This window comes from Ranitomeya imitator, chromosome 2 (genome assembly GCF_032444005.1).
Source record: "Ranitomeya imitator isolate aRanImi1 chromosome 2, aRanImi1.pri, whole genome shotgun sequence".
Lineage (NCBI taxonomy): Eukaryota > Metazoa > Chordata > Amphibia > Anura > Dendrobatidae > Ranitomeya > Ranitomeya imitator.
Window position 1 is genome coordinate 454,764,192 of NC_091283.1, and position 21,350 is coordinate 454,785,541.

Sequence of the window (21,350 nt, forward strand, 5' to 3'; positions counted from 1 at the left end):
GCATAATCTGCATGATGTGGTTGTTTTGGGGTTGCCATGGCTACAGGTCCATAATCCAGTGTTGGATTGGAAATCTATGTCTGTGTCCGGCTGGGGTTGTCAGGGGGTACATGGTGATGTTCCATTGTTGTCAATTTCGCCTTCCACTCCTTCTGAAGTCCCTGAGTTTTTATCAGATTACTGGGATGTATTTGAAGAGCCCAAATCCGTTGCCCTACCTCCTCATAGGGATTGCGATTGTGCTATTAATTTGATTCCTGGTAGTAAGTTTCCTAAGGGCCGTCTGTTTAATTTATCTGTGCCAGAGCACGCCGCTATGCGGAGTTATATAAAGGAATCCTTGGAGAAGGGTCATATTCGCCCGTCGTCGTCACCATTGGGAGCAGAGTTCTTTTTTGTGGCCAAGAAGGATGGCTCTTTGAGACCTTGTATTGATTACCGCCTTCTTAATAAGATCACAGTCAAATTTCAGTATCCTTTGCCGCTGCTGTCTGATTTGTTTGCTCGGATTAAGGGGGCTAGTTGGTTCACCAAGATAGATCTTCGAGGGGCGTATAATCTTGTGCGAATTAAACAGGGCGATGAATGAAAAACAGCATTTAATACGCCCGAGGGCTATTTTGAGTACCTGGTTATGCCATTCGGGCTTTCTAATGCTCCATCTGTGTTTCAGTCCTTTATGCATGACATCTTCCGAGAGTACCTGGATAGATTCATGATTGTATATTTGGATGACATTTTGGTCTTTTCGGATGATTGGGAGTCTCATGTGAAGCAGGTCAGAATGGTGTTCCAGGTCCTTCGTGCGAATTCCTTGTTTGTGAAGGGGTCAAAGTGTCTCTTTGGAGTTCAGAAGGTTTCATTTTTGGGTTTCATTTTTTCCCCTTCTACTATCGAGATGGACCCTGTTAAAGTTCAGGCCATTTACGATTGGACTCAGCCGACATCTGTGAAGAGCCTGCAGAAGTTCCTGGGCTTAGCTAATTTTTACCGTCGCTTCATCGCTAATTTTTCTAGTATTGCTAAACCGTTGACTGATTTGACCAAGAAAGGTGCTGATGTGGTCAATTGGTCCTCTGCGGCTGTAGAGGCTTTTCAGGAGTTGAAGCGTCGTTTTTCTTCTGCCCCTGTGTTGTGCCAGCCAGATGTTTCGCTCCCGTTTCAGGTTGAGGTTGATGCTTCTGAGATTGGAGCAGGGGCTGTTTTGTCGCAAAGAAGTTCTGATGGCTCGGTGATGAAACCCTGTGCCTTCTTTTCTAGAAAATTCTCGCCTGCTGAGCGCAATTATGATGTTGGCAATCGAGAGTTGTTGGCTATGAAGTGGGCATTCGAGGAGTGGCGACATTGGCTTGAAGGAGCTAAACATCGCATGGTGGTCTTGACGGATCACAAGAATTTGACTTATCTCGAGTCTGCCAAACGGTTAAATCCTAGACAGGCTCGATGGTCGCTCTTTTTCTCCCGTTTTGATTTTGTGGTTTCATACCTTCCGGGATCTAAGAATGTGAAGGCTGATGCCCTGTCAAGGAGTTTTGTGCCTGACTCTCCGGGTGTTCCGGAGCCGGTGGGTATTCTTAAAGAGGGGGTAATTTTGTCTGCCATCTCCCCTGATTTGCGGCGTGTGCTGCAGAAGTTTCAGGCTGATAGACCTGACCGTTGTCCTACGGAGAAACTGTTTGTCCCTGATAGATGGACTAGTAGCGTTATCTCTGAGGTTCATTGTTCGGTGTTGGCTGGTCATCCTGGAATCTTTGGTACCAGAGATTTGGTGGCTAGATCCTATCGGTGGCCTTCTTTGTCACGGGATGTGCGTTCTTTTGGGCAGTCCTGTGGGACTTGTGCTCGGGCTAAGCCCTGCTGTTCTCGTGCCAGTGGGTTGCTTTTGCCCTTGCCGGTCCCGAAGAGGCCCTGGACACATATTTCCATGGATTTTATTTCTGATCTCCCTGTTTCTCAAAGAATGTCGGTCATTTGGGTGGTTTGTGATCGCTTCTCTAAGATGGTCCATTTGGTACCCTTGTCTAAATTGCCTTCCTCCTCTGATTTGGTGCCATTGTTTTTCCAGCATGTGGTTCGTTTGCATGGCATTCCAGAGAACATCGTCTCGGACAGAGGTTCCCAGTTTGTTTCGAGGTTTTGGCGGTCCTTTTGTGCTAAGATGGGCATTGATTTGTCTTTTTCTTCGGCTTTCCATCCTCAGACTAATGGCCAACCGAACGAACTAATCAGACTTTGGAAACATATCTGAGATGCTTTGTTTCTGCTGATCAGGATGATTGGGTGTCCTTCTTGCCTTTGGCTGAGTTCGCCCTTAATAATCGGGCCAGCTCGGCTACTTTAGTTTCTCCTTTTTTCTGTAATTCTGGTTTCCATCCTCGTTTCTCTTCAGGGCAGGTTGAGCCTTCGGACTGTCCTGGTGTGGATACGGTGGTGGACAGGTTGCAGCAGATTTGGACTCATGTGGTGGACAATTTGACATTGTCCCAGGAGAAGGCTCAACATTTCGCTAACCGCCGGCGCTGTGTTGGTACCCGACTTCGTGTTGGGGATTTGGTTTGGTTGTCATCTCATCATGTTCCTATGAAGGTTTCCTCTCCTAAGTTTAAGCGTCGTTTCATTGGGCCATATAAGATTTTGGAAGTTCTTAATCCTGTGTCATTTCGTTTGGACCTTCCAGCTTCTTTTGCCATCCATAATGTGTTCCATAGGTCGTTGTTGCGGAGATACGTGGCGCCTATGGTTCCCTCCGTTGATCCTCCTGCCCCGGTGTTGGTTGAGGGGGAGTTGTAGTATGTGGTGGAGAAGATTTTGGATTCTCGTGTTTCGAGACGGAAACTCCAGTACCTGGTCAAGTGGAAGGGTTATGGTCAGGAAGATAATTCCTGGGTTTTTGCCTCTGATATTCATGCTGCCGATCTTGTTCGTGCCTTTAATTTGGCTCATCCTGATCGGCCTGGGGGCTCTGGTGAGGGTTCGGTGACCCCTCCTCAAGGAAGGGGGGGGTACTGTTGTGAATTCTGTTGTCGAACTCCCTCCTGTGTTCGTGAATGGTACTTCGGCTGGTTCTGTCTATGGGCTCCCTCTGGTGGCTGTGATTGAAGCTGTGGACACTTCACATCACTGTTATGTGGACACTATGTGACACATGTGGGCATTATGTGACACCATTACGTAGGCACACTGTTGGACTCTGTATGACACTGTTATGTAGATGTGAGGCATTTGCAACCTGTCATTTCAGCTCTTTCACTGCAAACTGCAACCTCCTGCACTGCCTGCATGGGTGCACTGAATAGCCAAGGATATCAGTGCCCAAAGATGATGGCAGGACCGATGATCCATTTATAGGGGAATCATCCTATCGTGTGTCGCCTAGTGATTAAGGTTCTACCTTTCTTGCTGCTTGTTCCTGCGTTGACGCATGGGATATACTCCTGGTACTTGTAGTATATCTCCTATTCCTGGCTCTAAACTTCGCTCCTGTCTCAACCCTTCTCGTATCCTGTCTGCTCTCCTGGTGAAAAGCTTTGGCTCCATTCGTGATCATATCTCACTTCAACAGAACTACTACATTAATATTCTGAGGACCATGGCCTGGAAATCTTCCTGAAGCAAAGTCCACACCTGTTTTCAGAGTTAAGCATGAAGACCAGCAATTCCCTTCTGTACCATAGTATTGCCTAGACACTGTATAACACTGTCATATAGACATTGTATGGTGTTATTACTAGACACTACATGACACTGTTACATAGCCATTATTTGGGGCACCGTATACCAATATTAAGTAAAGGATGAATGTATGTAACGTTTGTGTAAATGGCACTTATATTGGCACTTTTGTACAGATACTATCACCTAGGGATATACAGTGGTTTGCGAGAGTATTCACCACTTTTGTGACAATTACAGCTGCAAGTCGCTTTTGATAAGTCTCTATGAGCTTTCCACATCTTGCCACTGGGATGTTTGCCTATTACTCAAGGCAAAACTGTTCCAGCTCCTTCAAGTTAGATGGTTTACTCGGTGAACAGCAATCTTCAAGTCTGACCACAGATTCTCAATTGGATTAAGGTATGGGCTTTTATTAGGCCAAGTGTTGTGAATTCTGTTGTCGAACTCCCTCCTGTGGTCATGAATGGTACTTCGGCGAGTTCTGTCTATGGGCTCCCTCTGGTGGCTGTGAGTGAAGCTGCTGCTTCTGAGGTTCCTTACACAGGTGACGTGGTTTATCCTTTGGTTGGCTGCTCTATTTAACTCCACTCAGATCGTTACTCCATGCCAGCTGTCAATGTTCCTGCATTGGTTCAGTTCGCTCTTGGATCTTTCTGGTGACCTGTCTTCTCCAGCAGAAGCTAAGTTCCTGATAGTTATTATTTGTTAATTGTTTCCTTGTCCAGCTGGTTATCATGATTTTGTCTTGCTAGCTGGAAGCTCTGGGATGCAGAGTGGCACCTCCGCACCGTGAGTCGGTGCGGAGGTCTTTTTGCACACTCTGCGTGGTCTTTTGTAGTTTTTTGTGCTGACCGCAAAGATACCTTTCCTATCCTCTGTGTGTTTAGTAAGTCTGGCCTCCCTTTGCTGAACCCTGTTTCATTTCTGCATTTGTAACTTTCATCTTTACTCACAGTCAATATATGTGGGGGGCTGCCTTTTCCTTTGGGGAATTTCTCTGAGGCAAGGTAGGCTTTATTTTCTATCTCTAGGGCTAGCTAACTCTTAGGCTGTGAAGAGGCGTCTAGGGAGAGTCAGGAACGCTCCACAGCTATTTCTAGTTGTTGTGATAGGATTAGGGCCTGCGGTCAGCAGAGCTTCCACATCCCAGAGATTGTCCTGCGTGAGTTTAACTATCAGGTCGTGCCGGGTGCTCCTAACCACCAGGTCATAACAGCCAAGCCAAACATTTACACATTTCCACTTAAAGCACTCAAGTGTTGCTTTATCATTTTTCTTTGGGTCATTGTCTTGTTGGAGGGTGAACCCCTGAATCTCGAATCACTGATAGACTGAAACAGGTTTTGCTCAAGAATATCCCTGTATTTCGTACTGTCCATCTTTCCTCCAACTAGGACCATTTTCCCATCTCCCTGCTGCCATAAAACATCCCAACAGCATGATGCTTCCACCACCATGTTTCACTGTGGGGATGGTGTTCTTGGGGTGATGTGCTGTGTTGGTTTGGCACCATGGGCAGACATTCCGCCGGTTCAACTGGTGCGACTGCATCTGGGCCCAGAGGCTCTTGGGGGCCCCTGCAGGGTGGCCAATAATGAGGGCAATCTGGCCAGTTTATCTGGCCTCCGAGGCTCCGGGGGGCCCTTGCCAGATTGCCCTCAAGTGCGGCAGGCAGGGAGCAATCACTGCAGCTCCGCTGCCTGCAAGAGAAAATGGTAGCAGAGCGGAGCTGTAGGGAATGGATCCTGTTATGAACTGGTGATTCAGAAACACAATGGACCTGGTGGTTAAGAGCACACAAAGTGACCTGATAGTTACTAATAACATAGGATGAGCTCTGAGACGTGGGAACTCTGCTGACCGCAATCCCTAATCCTATCACACCACACTAGAGGTAGCCGTGGAGTGCTCCTGACAAGACCTAGGCGCCTCGGGCACAGCCTGAGAAACTAGCTAGCCCTGAAGATAGAAAAATAAGCCTACCTTGCCTCAGAGAAATTCCCCAAAGGAAAAGGCAGCCCCCCACATATAATGACTGTGAGTAAAGATGAAAATACAAACACAGAGATGAAATAGGTTTTAGCAAAGTGAGGCCCGACTTACTGAATAGACCGAGGATAGTAAAGATAGCTTTGCGGTCAGCACAAAAACCTACAAACAACCACGCAGAGGGCGCAAAAAGACCCTCCGTACCGACTAACGGCACGGAGGTGCTCCCTCTGCGTCCCAGAGCTTCCAGCAAGCAAGAAAAACCAATATAGCAAGCTGGACAGAAAAAATAGCAAACAAAAGTAACACAAGCAGAACTTAGCTTATGCAGGGCAGACAGGCCACAAGACGATCCAGGAGAGAGCAAGACCAATACTGGAACATTGACTGGAGGCCAGGAACAAAGAACTAGGTGGAGTTAAATAGAGCAGCACCTAACGACTTAACCTCGTCACCTGAGGAAGGACACTCAGAAGCCGCAGCCCCACTCACATCCACCAGAAGAAGCTTATGGACAGAACCAGCCGAAGTTCCACTCATGACCACAGGAGGGAGCTTGACCACAGAATTCACAACAGGATCCGTCCTGCTTCCTGCCCGCTCTTCCTGTCTCACACAGCAGCAGCTGAATGACATCATCATTCAGTGCCACGGCTGTGTGAGACAGGAAGCTGCCGGCAATGGTGCGGCTTCAGGATACTGTGAGGTGTGTGTGTGTATGCAGAGAGGTGAATAGTGCTGTGTGTGTCTGTGTGTGTGTGTGGATAGAGGAGAGGGCAGTGATGGGGGTGATGGGACAGAAGTTAATGATTGGGTTGACAGAGAGGGCAATGATTCGGGTGATGGGGCAGAAGGCAATGATTGAGTTGATGGAGAGGTCAATGATGAGGGTGATGGGTGCAGAAGGCAATGATTGGGTTGATAGAGAGGGCAATGATGGGGGTTATGGGGTGGAAGGCAATGATTGGGTTGACAGAGAGGGTAATGATAGGGGTGATGGGGGAGAAAGCAATGATAGGGGTGGTGGAAAGGGCAATAATGTGAGTGGTGGGGGAGGAGGAAATGATGGAGGCGCTGTAATGGGCAATGATGGGGTAGTGGGGGAAAAGACTGATGTGGTGAAAAGGGCAATAATGGGGATGGTAGGGGAGGAGGAAATGATGGCGGTCGTGTAATGGGTAATGATGGGGGTGGTGAGGGAGAAGACAATGATGATGGCGGTGGAAAGGACAATGATTGGGTGGTGGGGGAGGAGTAAATGATGGAGGTGGTGGAATGGGTAATGATGGGGTGTTGGGGGAGAAGGAAATTATGGTGGCAGTGGAAAGGACAATGGTGAGGTGGTGGGGAGGAGGCAATGATGGAGGTGGTGGAATGGGCAATAATGGAGTGGTGGGGAGAAAGCAATGATGGAGGTGGTGAAGAGGGCAATCATGGGGGTGGGGGAGAGGGCAATAATGGGATGTGGGGGATTGGGATGGGAGAAAGGGGGATTTATAATTGATTTAGGAACAGGGGGAGGTGGAGGAAGACGTTATTATCGATTATTATGTCTAACATAGTTCTTAGTATAATGTGTACTCACTTATTATGTATAGCACAGTCCCTTAGGTTATAGTGTACTCACTTATTATGCATAACACCATCCTTAGTTACATAGTTTCCTCTTTTGTTATGTATAACACCGTCCTTTATTAGGAACCACACTCTCTAGTTATATATGATGCCCTCCCTTATTATGTAGCTACTTCTGCTGTTATGTACAGTGCTGTCTCTTACATAGTGTATCCTTGTTATTTTTGTTATTCACAGTGCCCTCTTTTATTACATAGTCCCCTCTCTTGTTAGATATAAAATGACTACTGATGGAGGAGCCGGTGACCAGACTACCAGTCCATCAGCTCCTCCTTTAGAAAAGAAGCTTTCCCATGCTCCATCAGCCATCATTGCATTATACAGCTAACAAGACAGGATGGAATGTAATAAAACATAGGGCTCTATAAAATCCAATATGTAAGGGATGGTGCTGCACATAACAAGAGAGGGCACTGTATAATAAGGGATAGCAATAATCTAATATATAATTGCCTAGAATACTACTTCCTGCAATTTGTGCCAACTTCCGTGGCTTTGTCCGGAGCTAATGTCCGGAGCTAATGTCCGGAGCTAATGTCCGGAGCTAATGTCCGGAGATAAGTGACGTCAACAGTGTCCAGTGTCTGATTGGTTGCCGCCTGCTGCGAGCGACCAATCAGAAACGTGCCGTACTGTGACACACTCCGCCCGCCATTTTGGTGTGATTTTTGAATTTTTACCTCACAGCAAGTTTCTACTGCGTGGAGGCGGGCCCAGTGACGTTGCTCTTCAAAGCTCCTGCCGAATTTCGTCAAAAAAATGATAATACCATTTACCAAAACTATATATATTTAGTTGTGAAGTGGTTCAGTGACATTTTCACACCAATTTTGAACTTTTGTTTGGTGTTTTCTCCATATACTGCCTATTATTTTTGTTCTTTCTTACTATTATTTATTAATTGTATTATTCTTACATTTGAATAAATAAAGTATATATGGATTCTAGACTCCCGATTCTTTAGAATCGGGCTGCCATCTAGTACATAATAAAGGAGTCTATGTAATATATACATGTATGTGTGTGTCATAGCGTTTACCTTGCTTGCCATAAAATTAAATTTTGATTACCGTATATCTGACCACAGCACCTTCCTCCATTTATTTGGGAAGTCTCCCACATGTCTTTTGGCAAACTCAAAACGAGCCTTACAATTTTTGTGTGTAAGTAAAGGCTTTATTCTGCCCACTCTTCCGTAAAGGCCACCTCCATGGGGCCTACAGCTTATTGTGGTCCTATGCACTGATACTTTAATCTTTGCTTGGGAACTCTGCAGCTCCTTCAGGGTTACCCCTGGTCTCTGTGCTGCCTCTCTGAATAATGTCCTAGTTGCTCGGGCTGAGAGTTTTGGTGGGTTTCCCTCTCTTGGCAGGTTTATTGTGGTGCCGTGTTCTTTCCTTTTGATGATACTGGTGGGAACAATTTTTTAAACCCGATCCTGACTTGTAGTTCTCAGCCACTTTGTCCCGGCCTTGTTTGGAGATCTCCTAGGTCTTCATGGTGTTGTCTGGTTATTGGTGTCTTTTGCTTAATGGTGTTGCAGACTCTGTGGCCTTTCAGAAAAGGTGTGTATATACTGATGGACCATGTGACACTTAAATTACACACAGGTGGACTTCCTGTTACTAACCATGTGACTTATGAAAGTAATTTCTTGCACCAAAAATGTTTGGGGACTTCATAAGCAAAATGGGTGAATACATTTGCATATACCAATTTTTATTCTTTATCTCATAAATGTATTTTATTTTTATATTTTTCTCACGTCACGTCACCAACTTAGACTATTTAGTGCTGATGCATCACACATAAATTGGATTACAAAAATATTTAAACACAGGTTGTAAATGTAACAAAACATTTAAAAAGCCAAGGGGGTGAATACTTTCACAAGTCACTTACTACATTATTTTGGCAGTAATGTATGGCACTGGTATTTTTTATACTTTATGGTACCATTGTTTGGGAAGTATTAGGACACTTTTAATCTTTATGAAAATTGATTGCTTGCATCACTGAACCTAATTACATCAATGCATCATTATCAAGGTCATCAGATTTACTACCATAACGTACCTGTCCTCTGCTGAATAGTGACAGGGTCACTGGACTCCTCCCCGGACACCGCCACCACAGTCACACTATACAGGGTTCTCGGCCATAACCCAGACAGAGAGAACTTTGTGTCTTCCACCTTATTCTACAATGCAAACAGTTACTAAATACTGGTTCTGGTGAACTATAAGGAGGCATGGGAGAAGCAGCGTTACCTCTGTCAACTCCAGGCCCTGATCAGTCTCTGTAGAGCAGGTCACTAGGTAGTGCATGGCGCCCTCCGATGGCTTCCAGTGTAACCTCATGGATGAGTCAGTCACTTGATCCACAGTGAGAGCGCGGGGAGAGTTCAGTGGTGCTGGAAAGGACAGATAAATTATAGACATTAGTCAAGTTAGTAAAATTATCTCAAATGGAACCTAAAATTTACAGAAAACAAACAAATCAATTAGTATTACAATGACTAAGTCCTCTTCTTCCGGTCCCTTTCATATTTGAGCTTTCACTCAACATCAAGTATTTGTAGGAAGCGGTCACAGGAAGCTATCAGCTGTACAATGGCCTTCCTTTGCATATTGCACTGACTTGTTTTAGATCCCTCCCATTTAGTGAAAAGCAACTTGTTTTTTTCACTGGGAACCCACAGGTTGAGGTGATTCCACGAAGTCCAGCTCCGACACCACTGACATAGATGGGGAACACAGACACCAGGTAGTCTGTACGAGACGTCAAGTTCACCAGAACGGCAGAGGAAGAGTCTCCATCTAATACTACCTGGAAATCAATGATAGGATGATAGGATAAGGTTGGTAGGGTAAGACCTACAACAGAACATAATGTATGGGGTTACCACCAAGAGAAGGTGCTCTAGGTAAAGAGAAGATATGGACCTGTTCATAGGGAGCAATTATACTTATTCTCTATGAACACAGGTCCATATCTTCCCTTTCCTAACAGGTATTAGGTCCTACTATATGGTGGTATTATACTGCAAAGTACTGGCATTTGGTACCATTATTTAACAAGTATTAGGGTGGTGTTGATCCTGATCTGCCCACGGGTTGTGTGCGGTTTTGCAGCTCAGCCTTATATACTTTAATGGAGCATAGATGCAATATCTGACACAATCCATTGACAGGTGTGACGCTGTTTCTGGAAAAAGAAGAAAAGGATAACCCTGTTAATAAGGGGTCCCACCTCTTGAGGGGTCCCTCCTCGGGATGGATAGTAAACGATACGAAATTTCCTGACAGGCTGCTGAGGAGGAGTCCAGGAGACCCGCATGCTCTTAGCGGTTACATCTGAGACCACTAGATGAGTAGGGCTGGGATGAGGGTCAACCGAACGTGGTCCAGCAATATGCCAGGATCCTGTCACAGAAGGACAAGTATCATAAGAAGTCAAGCAAAGTAATTACTATGGTCCAGTCCCCTCCCAGACATCTTACCGAGATCTGCTTCCCTCCTCTTCATCTTCAGTCTCATGCAGAGAGCACGAGACACATCTCCCACCAAGGAGCTAAGCATTGGGAAGTCAGGGATCATGTGTAGAGTCAGCTCTGTTGGCTCAGAAGCTATTTCTCTCAGTTCAGACTCATCTGCGTTCTTAACCCCTACAAATCCAAAATGTCCAGATGCCTTTTTTAATGATTACATGACACTGACAATTGACGATCAGGCACCTCTAATGTATCCATACCAATAGCAAAAATGTAGATTCCTGATTGTTTGAGACTTTTAGAAACTGTTATTGCATCATCTTGTGACTTTCCATCTGTTACCAGAAATAACACCTTCCCTGCCGAGGGCCGGGCGCCAGAGGCCTCTCTGAGATTTTCCTCCAACACGTGGATGAGAGCCATACCTAGTCATACACCAAACATACGTGTTATAACAGTCCGATACCCTGGCGCAATCTAAAAATCATCCATTGCATACCAGTAAAAGTGTTCCCTCCTTTGTATTTCACTCTCTTTATGGCGTCTAAGACTTCGGTTTTAGAAGTAAATGTATTCAAGTCCCACTCAGTCTGTGGTTCTCTGCTGTACTGAGAAAGGCCTAAAGATGAAAGTCACAATTACATGTAAATCATTGGTGCATATATTAAGTACTGCCCAGATATCAAAATCTGTGTCCAATTCATTCCTTCATTCAATTTCAGACACCCTGATATGTAGTTTACAGTCTGATCCAAGTTTCAGATGTTTCTCTTGTTCGATTGTCTCTCAAAGTAATATAGAGTGGATGAGAAGTCTGTATGTATCCTGGGTGCTGCTATGTCCATTAGATTATATATCAGCACATCATCTATCCTGCACTTATTTCAACTTCATGTGCTTTCCTTCCTCCTCTTCTATAGGCAAGTTTTCCTTCCCTCTCTGAGACTGTAAATACATTATCCCCTCTCCACACTATGTATAGCTGTGTATAACCTCTTCCCTGCAGCTATCTTTACTACAGAGAGAACATAGGAGAGAGCAGAGTGCTGACAGAATCAGGAAGAGTAGCACTGATGGATTTGTATTAGTTTTGCAAAGCATTGAGGGATGTCAATCTCAAATACACAGAGGGCCAAAATGAAAAACGTGAACAAAGTCTCAGCCCATTCTTGCTATTTATTAAAAAAAATGTCTACAATTGAGGAAGTTTTTCCTTATCAAATATAAAGATAAATATTTTTCATATAGAAACAAACAAAAAGGAGTTGTCCCATGGACAAAGTACATTTTAATTAATAGACCATAAAAGTCAGATCACATAACCGGAGCATTGGATATTTCCTTGCGGGCAGGGGCATACATAGAAATCATGAAGCCTCGAGTCATAGCAGTTAATATTCAGTGGGGTCACAGAAGAGCATATCTCACAACTTTACAGTCCTTACAAAGTAATTTTCCCACTATTGAAGCGCCTAGATTGCCCTGTCATTGCCCCCAAACACACTATGATTCCTCTACTTTGTATTTCTCCACAGTACCCTCCACATGCATGGTATGATGACCCTACTGTACCCCCCATCAACTCCTCCACAATGTAAGGTGATCCCTGAACAGTTTTATGCCCCAGCCCTCCACACAGTATAATGGACCCACATAGTCCTCAATAAAGAATAATGGGCCCCACATAGTCCTCCATACAGTATAATGTGCCCCACATAATCCTCCATACAAAATAATGCCCCAACATAGTCCTCCATACAGTATAATGTGCCCCACATAATTCTCCATACAAAATAATGCCACCACATAGTCCTCCACAATGTAAAATGGGCCCCACATAGACCTCCATAAAGAATAATGGACCCTCCATAGTCCTCCATATAGTATAATGTGCCTCACATAGTCATCAATACAGAATAATGGCCCCGCATAGTCACGAATACATGATACTGGGCCTCATATAGTCATCCATACAGAATAATGGCCCTGCATAGTTCTCCTTACAGTATTATGGGTCCTACATAGTCCTCCATACAGAATAATGGGTCCCACATAGTCCTCCATACTGTATAATCAGCCTGAGATAGTTTTCCATACTGTATAATAAGCCTCACATAAGTTTCCATACATAATTAGGGGCCCCAAAGAGTCATTCATACTGAATTATGGTCCCACATAGTCATTCATATAGTTTACTGGGCCCCACATAGTCCTCCATACAGAATAATGGCCCTACATAGTCCTACATACAGTATAATGGGCCCCAGATAGTCCTCCATATAGAATAATGGCCTCACATAGTACTCCATGCTGTATTTTGGGCCCTACAAAGTCCTCTATACAGTATAATGGTCCCACATAGTCCTTCATACAGAATAATGGGCCCACATAGTCCTCCTTACAGTATTATCGGCCCCACATAGTTCTCAATACAGATAGGCACCACAGAGTCCTTCATTCTGTATAATGGGCCCCTCAAAGTCTTCCATACAGAATAACAGCCCAACATAGTCCTCTATACTGAATAATGGGCCCCACATAGTCCTATACACTGAATAATGGGCCCTACATAGTCTTCCATACTCTATAATGGGTCCCACATAGTCCTCTATACTGTATAATCGGCCCCACATAGTTCTCCATACAGAATAATTGGCCCCACAGAGTCCTTCATGCTGTATATTGGGACCCTCAAAGTCCTCCATACAGAATAATGGCCCCACATAGTCCTCATAGTCCTCCACACAGAATAATGTGCCTCACAAAGTCCTCCATACAGAATAATTGCCCCACATAGTCCTCCATGCAGTATTTTAAGCCCTACATAGTCCCCTTTACAGAATAATGTGCCCCTCATAGTCCTCCATATAAAATAATGTGCCACACATAGTACTCCATACAGAATAATGGCCCTACATAGTCCCCCATACAGTATTATGGGCCCTACATAGTCCTCTACATAGAATAATGGCCCCACATAGTGCTTCAAACATAATAAAGGGCTTTATATAGTCCTCATATAGTATTATGGGCCCCACAAAGTCCTCCATAAAGAACAATGGTCCCACATCACCTTTGCCAACAATTTTTTTCGCCAAAACCTTTCCTTTTAAGTTTTGTACCACTCTCTTACATACCCTGGACCTTCAACTTCTTCTCTACTCCCTACCTATATATCAATACCTATTTTTCACCAGTTATTATCCCCAAGTACTTGGTCACCATTCTCCCATTTTTAAGTGATTCTTTTAACCCCATAGAGTCACATAAAAGTCACCGTACCAATTCGAATCTTGTCTCTTGAAATGTGCAGAGGGCTGAGTATTCCCCACAGGAAGTTTTTCACAAGTCTGAAGTTTGTTCGTCCTACACTCCAAGAACTGTCCACCAGTAAAATGATGTCCCACTCGAGGGTTGTGTCACAGTTGTGCATTGATGCTGAAGAGAGAGAAGAGGACAATTCATTCAGGAAAAGTAATGACCTCTGATTGACTGTCAGACTGTGAAGGCCTTTATCACCTCTTCGTGGAGCACCTAGTGTTGCAGAAACTTCTCTTTCCATCTTGGAGGAAATCTTCTGAGTAGGTTTGGGAACCATGCTCGTACTCAGAGGGTTAGATCTCTTTATGTCGGTACCCTGTGTTTTGGTACTTTGGGTGACCAGAAGGTCACTGACGGTTGCTCTCTCTACAAAGAGAAATAAAGTTGGACTCGTAGACAACATATATATGTGGGGCTAAAGCCACCCAATGTCAGTAGGATAGGGGAATGAAAGAAAGGAATGGGAAGAGATAAGATAAAGGAATGTGTAAAAGTGAAGAAGCAGAAACAAGTCAATGGGTTTAGTAGGAAAAGAAGAAAGAAAGAAAGAAAGAAAGAAAGAGAAAGAGAGAAAGAAAGTAGAGGACAAAAAAAAGAAATGGAGGACAGAGAAACAAAGACAAAAAAAAAAGCCAAGAAATATGAGATAATGGGAGAGAGGAAATGAGAGTAGAGGAAAATAGAGAATTAGAGAGGAAAGGAAAAGAAAATAAATGAGTGGAGAAAATATAGTAAACAGAAGAAAAGAAGGAAAAATAGAGGACAAGAATAGAGGAAAGAAAAATGTTGTAGAGAAACAAAAAGAGAGGAGGACAAAGAAAAGTGAAGAGATGAGAAAAATAAAGAACAAAGAAGAAGAATAGAGTAAAAAAAGGAGAGAAGATAAGCAAGTGAGAAAAAAGGCAGAAGGGGAGCAGAGAAAATGAAGGATAGAGAATAAAAGAGAGAAAAGTAGAGGAAAGGAAAAGACAGGAGAGAGACAAGGAGAGAAGAGGCCACAGATTAAAAAAAAGAGGAAAAAAGAGGGAAAGCGTAGGAAAAAGAAGGAAAGAAGATTGTAGAAGAAACTGTGGAGAGGGGATATAACAGGAGAGGAAATGAAAAAAGAGGATCATAGAGAAGAGAGGTAAATGAAGAAGCCTATTTTTTTACACCCCTCCACTTCCCAGACCTGTCGCAGATGTGCTGCTCTCTACGGGTAGAGGAAAGTTCATCTCAGGAGTCCTCAGAGTTGTTACTTCTGTTTTTTTTTTCTCATTCTTGACTTGAGCTTTCAAATCGTCTACTACATCAGATAATGGACAGAGCACCAGGATCAGTTCTGACATTTCTCATAAATCTAAACTATTTAAACTTTGAACCCTGAGCTAGCCTTGTTCCTGAACGTTCCTCAGAGTCTGTAACACGGAACATCTTTGTACCGTGTTAGCCGATATAAAAATATAAAAAATTAATAGTCCTCATTGGGTGACACCTTTTACTGGCTATCTGAAAAGATGGTAACAAGTAGTAAGATTTCATTAGAATGCAGAGATAGCTTGGTATTTGTTACCATCTTTTCAGTCAGCCATTAAAAAGTAACAATTACTGAGGACCCTCAACTTTTAATATTTTTCTCAAAAACACCTACCAACTTTCTGCAAATCATCTTAATCACTGAAAATTTTTTTGGACAGAATTTGAAAATCTGGCATCTTACTTTACAAAACAGTGCCATGCCTGTCAACAGGTTAAGTTTGGTATTGCAGCTCAATTCCTTTCACTTTAAAGGCCCAGGCAGATACAATACCACATCTGTGGACAGTTATGGAACAGTTTCTGGAAGAAAGCAGCCATGTTTTTTAATCTTGTACAATTCCTTTCGAAAACTTTTTGAGCTGTATGTATAAAGACAGTGATGATTCTTGAGTCCTGTGCAGATTACTCACTGATAAATCTCTTCTTGGCTATCAGAGTGTTGTTCTCCCCCTGGATCACATGTATCTGCAGAATATATTCTTTTCCAGGGTCCAGGCCACCTACAGTCACTTTTGGGGTCTTGGTTTTCAGCATTACCTCCTGCTCTGGGTCCCCTGAAATAAAAGATTAGGCTTTAGTCTTGTCATTACAAATTATGAGAGAAGATCCATCAATCTTCATAAACTCACCTGTCAGAGGTTTCACTAGGACCTTGTATCCATTGCTAAGTCCTTCTGCCTCCCTCCATTTCATTTGTAGTCTATCCTCGGCGAGAACTGAAAGCCTTAACCGTCCGGAGCCTGGGAGAGGACAAGAAGGGTCTCAAAAGCGACCGAAGCACTGAGTAATCGTTGTTTTAATTTTTATTTTATAAGTCAACATTACACTTGAAAATAAGCAACTTTATAATACATCTTCTCAGAGAAATCTGCTTCTTTCTCCTCCTGGACTGATCTTTCACTATTAATTCACTGGCAAAAGCTGTAAAATCTGTTTTCAATGAAGACAGATTTTCCCATTACTAAGATAGGAGATGACAGTTGGTGCTCATAAAGTTCTATGAAGAGGAGAGGGGAAATGAGGAGGGAGGAGCTAGAGATAGATATCCTGCTGCAAGTTGTCTTGAAACAACTGTTATCATTTAAATCTATGGCAAAAGTTAAAGTGTAACTGCCATTTCAGGAGAACTTGCAGCATACTGTGTCTGCCCCCTAGTTCTTCCCTCCTCCTCCCCTTTCCATAGAATGTTATAAGTGGGACTGACTGAACGCCGGACAGGTATGGTATTGTTGGTTTGTTATTTTTTCATTTATTACAGGAGATCGAGGGTGTCGCATGGATTAGCAGTAACAATAAAATGGTCAAACTGTGTTCAGTGTTTTATTTCATTTAAATATTTTATTTTGGCTGTGTCTTTATCTAACCCTTTACCAACTATAGGATTAGTAATGGAAAGGTGTCTTATTGACACCTCTCCATTACTAAGTCGGCTTGATGTCACCTTATAATACAAAGGTGACACCAATCCCACAACTATTACCCCACTTGCCATCACTACAGGGCAAGTGGGAAGAGCGAGGCTAAGTGCCAGAATTGGTGCATCTTACAGATGCGCCTTTTCTGGAGCGACTGAGTGCTGATGTTTTTAGCCGGGGGGGGGGGGGGGGGCAATATCCATGGTCCCTTCCTAGGCTATTAATATTAGCCCACAGCTGTCTACATTTTTGGGGGTTCCCTCATTTTGATAGCTAGTAAAGGCTAATAATCCAGCTGTGAACTGATATTAATAGCCTGGAAGGCTCCATGGGTATTGCCCCCTTCCCAGGCTATAAATATCCGCCCCAGTTGCTGGCTTTCCCTCTACTGGTTTTGAAAATTGCGCTGGAGCTCACGCCATTTTTTTCCAATAAGTAATTGTTTAATAATGAAATACATGTCCAGAAATTTGCCCACACACTGTACTAATTGTATTGATCACACACATCTATATATCTAACTATTCTGCATGGATTTACTGTATGTAAACTCTCCTATCCTGTCGGCTCCTGCATTGATTGCACAGAAGCCGGAAAATGAATTAACCCCTAATCTTCTATCTATATCTCTATGCAATATAAAGATATATATATATATATATATATATATATATATATATATATATACTGCTCAAAAAAATAAAGGGAACACTTAAACAACAGAATATAACTCCAAGTAAATCAAACTTCTGTGAAATCAAACTGTCCACTTAGGAAGCAACACTGTTTGACAATCAATTTCACATGCTGTTGTGCAAGTGGAGTAGGCAACTGTTACGGAACTGCAACACAGAACTAGGATAGAAGGGGAAAACTGACCCTGCACTGAGACTAGGCTGGTACCCTACGATGGAATGGGCGACCCATTCCTTGCGAATAGACCCACCGACGATCCTAGATAAATCTCAACGAAGACCTATATATAGGGGAAAGGAGGTCCCTGAAAGATCTAAAGACTGGGTACAAAAACAGAACAAACAAGATGGCAAGCCGCACTTCACTTAACCGGAGCGTCCGTCCAGGTCCAGGGAACCCACTAGGACCGTAGAAGACTGAAGATAGGAAAATGACAGCGCTCCATCCGGGTGTAATCCAAGTATGAAAATTTATTTAAGCCATAAAACAGCTGTTTGCTGTTTTATGGCTTAAATAAATTTTCATACTTGGATTACACCCGGATGGAGCGCTGTCATTTTCCTATCTTGGGTACAAAAACAGGTCACCTCCTAATAGAAAATACAGAGAAGGCTGCAGAAACCAACTGAAAACACAAACTAAACATAGCAGAACCAGGGTCCAAGAACTGCACAATATCAATATCTGTTGTCAAGCAAGGAATGGGAGGCAGGTGCTGGGTAATAAAGGGTGATACAATCACCTGACCTAAGACAACCCAGCACCAGGGGAAAAAGACCAGCAGCCAGAAAACCACAACAAGATGGCAGATGGTCAAAAACAAAACAGATTCTAACAGCAACAGATGGAAACTATTGGCAATTATAATCAAGACACACTCAATAAAGGAGTGGTTCTGCAGGTGGGGACCACAGACCACATCTCAGTACCAATGCTTTCAGCCTGATGCTTTGGTCACTTTGGAATGTTGGTTGTGCTTTCACACTCGGTAGCATGAGATGGACTCTACAACCCACACAAGTGGCTCAGGTAGTGCAGCTCATCCAGGATGGCACATCAATGCGAGCTGTGGCAAGAAGGTTTGCTGTGTCTGTCAGCATAGTGTCCAGAGGCTGGAGGTGCTACCAGGAGACAGGCCAGTACACCAGGAAATGAGGAGGGGGCCGTAGGAGGGCAACAATCCATCAGCAGGACTGCTACCTCAGCCTTTGTGCAAGGAGGAACAGGAGGAGCACTGCCAGAGCAATGCAAAATGACCTCCAGCAGGCCACAAAATGTGCATGTGTCTGCACAAACGGTTAGAAACCAACTTCATGAGGATGGTCTGAGTGCCTGACGTCCACAGATGGGGGTTGTGCTCACAGCCCAACACCATGTAGGACGCTTAGCATTTGCCACAGAACACCAGGTTTGGCAAATTCGCCACTGGCACCCTGTGCTCTTCACAAATGAAATCAGGTTCACACTGAGCACATGTGACAGAGTCTGGAGATGCTGTAGAGAGCGATCTGCTGCCTGCAACATCCTTCAGCATGACCGGTTTGGCAGTGGATCAGTAATGGTGTGGGGTGGCATTTTTTTTATAGGGCCACACAGCTCTCCATGTGCTCGCCAGAGGTAGCCTGACTGCCATTAGGTACTGAGATGAGATCCTCAGACCCTTTGTGAGACCACATGCTGGTGCAGTTGGCCCTGGGCTCCTCCTAATGCAGGACAATGCCAGACCTCATGTGGCTGGAGTGTGTCAGCAGTTCTTGCAAGATAAAGGCATTGAAGCTATAGACTGGCCCGTCCGTTCCTCAGACCTAAATCCGATAGAACGCATCTGGGACATCATGTCTCGCACCATCCACCAACGTCACGTTGCACCACAGACTGTCCAGGAGCTGGCGAATGCTTTAGTCCAGGTCTGAGAGGAGATCCCTCAGGAGACCATCCGCTGCCTCATCAGGAGCATGCCCAGGCGTAGTAGGGAGGTCATACAAGCACGTCAATGCCACACACACTACTGAGCATCATCTCCTTGCCTTGAGGCATTTCCACTGAAGTTGGATCAGCCTGTAACTTAATTTTCCACTTTGATTTTGAGCATCATTCCAACTCCAGACCTCCGTGGGATATTAGTTGTGATTTACGTTGAAAATTTTTAGGTTTTATTGTTCTCAACACATTCCACTATCTCATGAATAAAGATTTACAACTGGAGTATTTCATTCAGTGATATCTAGGATGTGGGATTTTAGTGTTTCCTTTATTTTTTTGTGCAGTGTATATATGTGTGTCAATGACATGCTATCTATCTAATATTTACCGTGTATATATAAATATATATATATATATATATATATATATATATATATATATATATATATATAAGAATATTTGGTTTTAAAAAGGATGTGTATAGTTGTGTATTTTAATGTGATTTTAACATGAGCTTTTACATACAGAGAATTGCTGTATGGAAAAGCTCATGTTGAAATCGCATTGCAATCGGATAGCAATCGCAATGCACTCAGATGTAAATCAGATGCTAGGTGTGAAAATCGCATTGTACTCGCATGACACTCGCATAGCACTCATCCGTTTTTTTGGTCCGGAAATCAGACTTTTTTTCCCTCACATATGGGTATGAGCCCTAATAGCTAAAGTAGAAAGTGGCAACAAATATCATCACAAACTGTGGAAGATCCAACATGTTTCTCTATTACAGTGAAGGTCCATTGGTTTTAATGAGAACCGTGTAATGCTTCATTTCACCTGAGGAGGTGCTACGGAGAAACTGAACATCTGCTGTTGGTTTTCACAAAGATCACAGTTGATCACCTTGGCATCATGATCAGCTTACACCTTTTATTTTTTTTATTTACTAATTACTGAATACAGGAATATACAACAGGACCCCACCAGGGGTGAAGCTATAGAGGGAACAGTGGTCTACCTGTGACATAAATATGATAAATATCATATGGTGGGGCTTGGGGTTATATATCTTGCCCCTATCTGCCATGTGTTATTTAAAATACTAGTGTCCAGGCCTTTGGGCGTGGGTGTGACTATTACCTCTGCACCCACAGATCTCCAACTACACAAGAACATTTGTTTCCTACCTAGATATGAGATTTATGTCATTGTGACACCTAGTGGCTATTCTGAAGATTTCATTTTTAACCCACGAAACTTTAAACTTCGTGCCTATTTTTTTGAAACACATTATTTATTATATTATTATTATTATTATACAACAGGGTGGTTCTCTCATGTTTTCTGCCAGGCAAGGAGAGTCTACAAAGAATATTTGTGTCACTAAAGGACTAGGTACATTCATGTGTTTCACAAACAGTTCATTGATTTTTAATGGCATGATGTAATACTTAATTTTCCCTGTAGAGGCGCTGCAGGAAAATGAAACACTTTTTGATCAGAATCCACAGGGCACCCTATGATCAGTTTTAGGGACTCATAATAAAAAGGCATGAACAAATTGGAGAACCCCTTTAAAACTCATCAACTGTGCAACTTTATCAGTTTATTAGACATTTGTTAGTATACAACTGACACATTCAACTTCCTGTAGCGCCTCCACAGGTGAAATAAAGTGTTACATG

The 21,350-nt window shown here is 43.4% G+C and overlaps 1 protein-coding gene across 1 annotated transcript in view; it reads right to left on the bottom strand.

Moving 5' to 3' along the window:
* COL20A1 (collagen type XX alpha 1 chain) overlaps nt 1–21,350 on the bottom strand; it is a 168,603-nt gene that overhangs the window by 99,840 nt on the left and 47,413 nt on the right. Inside the window, exons 3-14 of the mRNA XM_069751130.1 lie at nt 16,261–16,371; nt 16,042–16,185; nt 15,285–15,398; nt 14,312–14,479; nt 14,075–14,230; nt 11,292–11,411; nt 11,053–11,217; nt 10,802–10,966; nt 10,552–10,724; nt 9,999–10,128; nt 9,570–9,712; nt 9,376–9,499 (exon numbers count right to left, since the gene is read on the bottom strand). Coding sequence (XP_069607231.1) covers nt 9,376–9,499; nt 9,570–9,712; nt 9,999–10,128; nt 10,552–10,724; nt 10,802–10,966; nt 11,053–11,217; nt 11,292–11,411; nt 14,075–14,230; nt 14,312–14,479; nt 15,285–15,398; nt 16,042–16,185; nt 16,261–16,371 — 1,713 coding nt within the window. The remainder of the gene's footprint in view (nt 1–9,375; nt 9,500–9,569; nt 9,713–9,998; nt 10,129–10,551; nt 10,725–10,801; nt 10,967–11,052; nt 11,218–11,291; nt 11,412–14,074; nt 14,231–14,311; nt 14,480–15,284; nt 15,399–16,041; nt 16,186–16,260; nt 16,372–21,350) is intronic.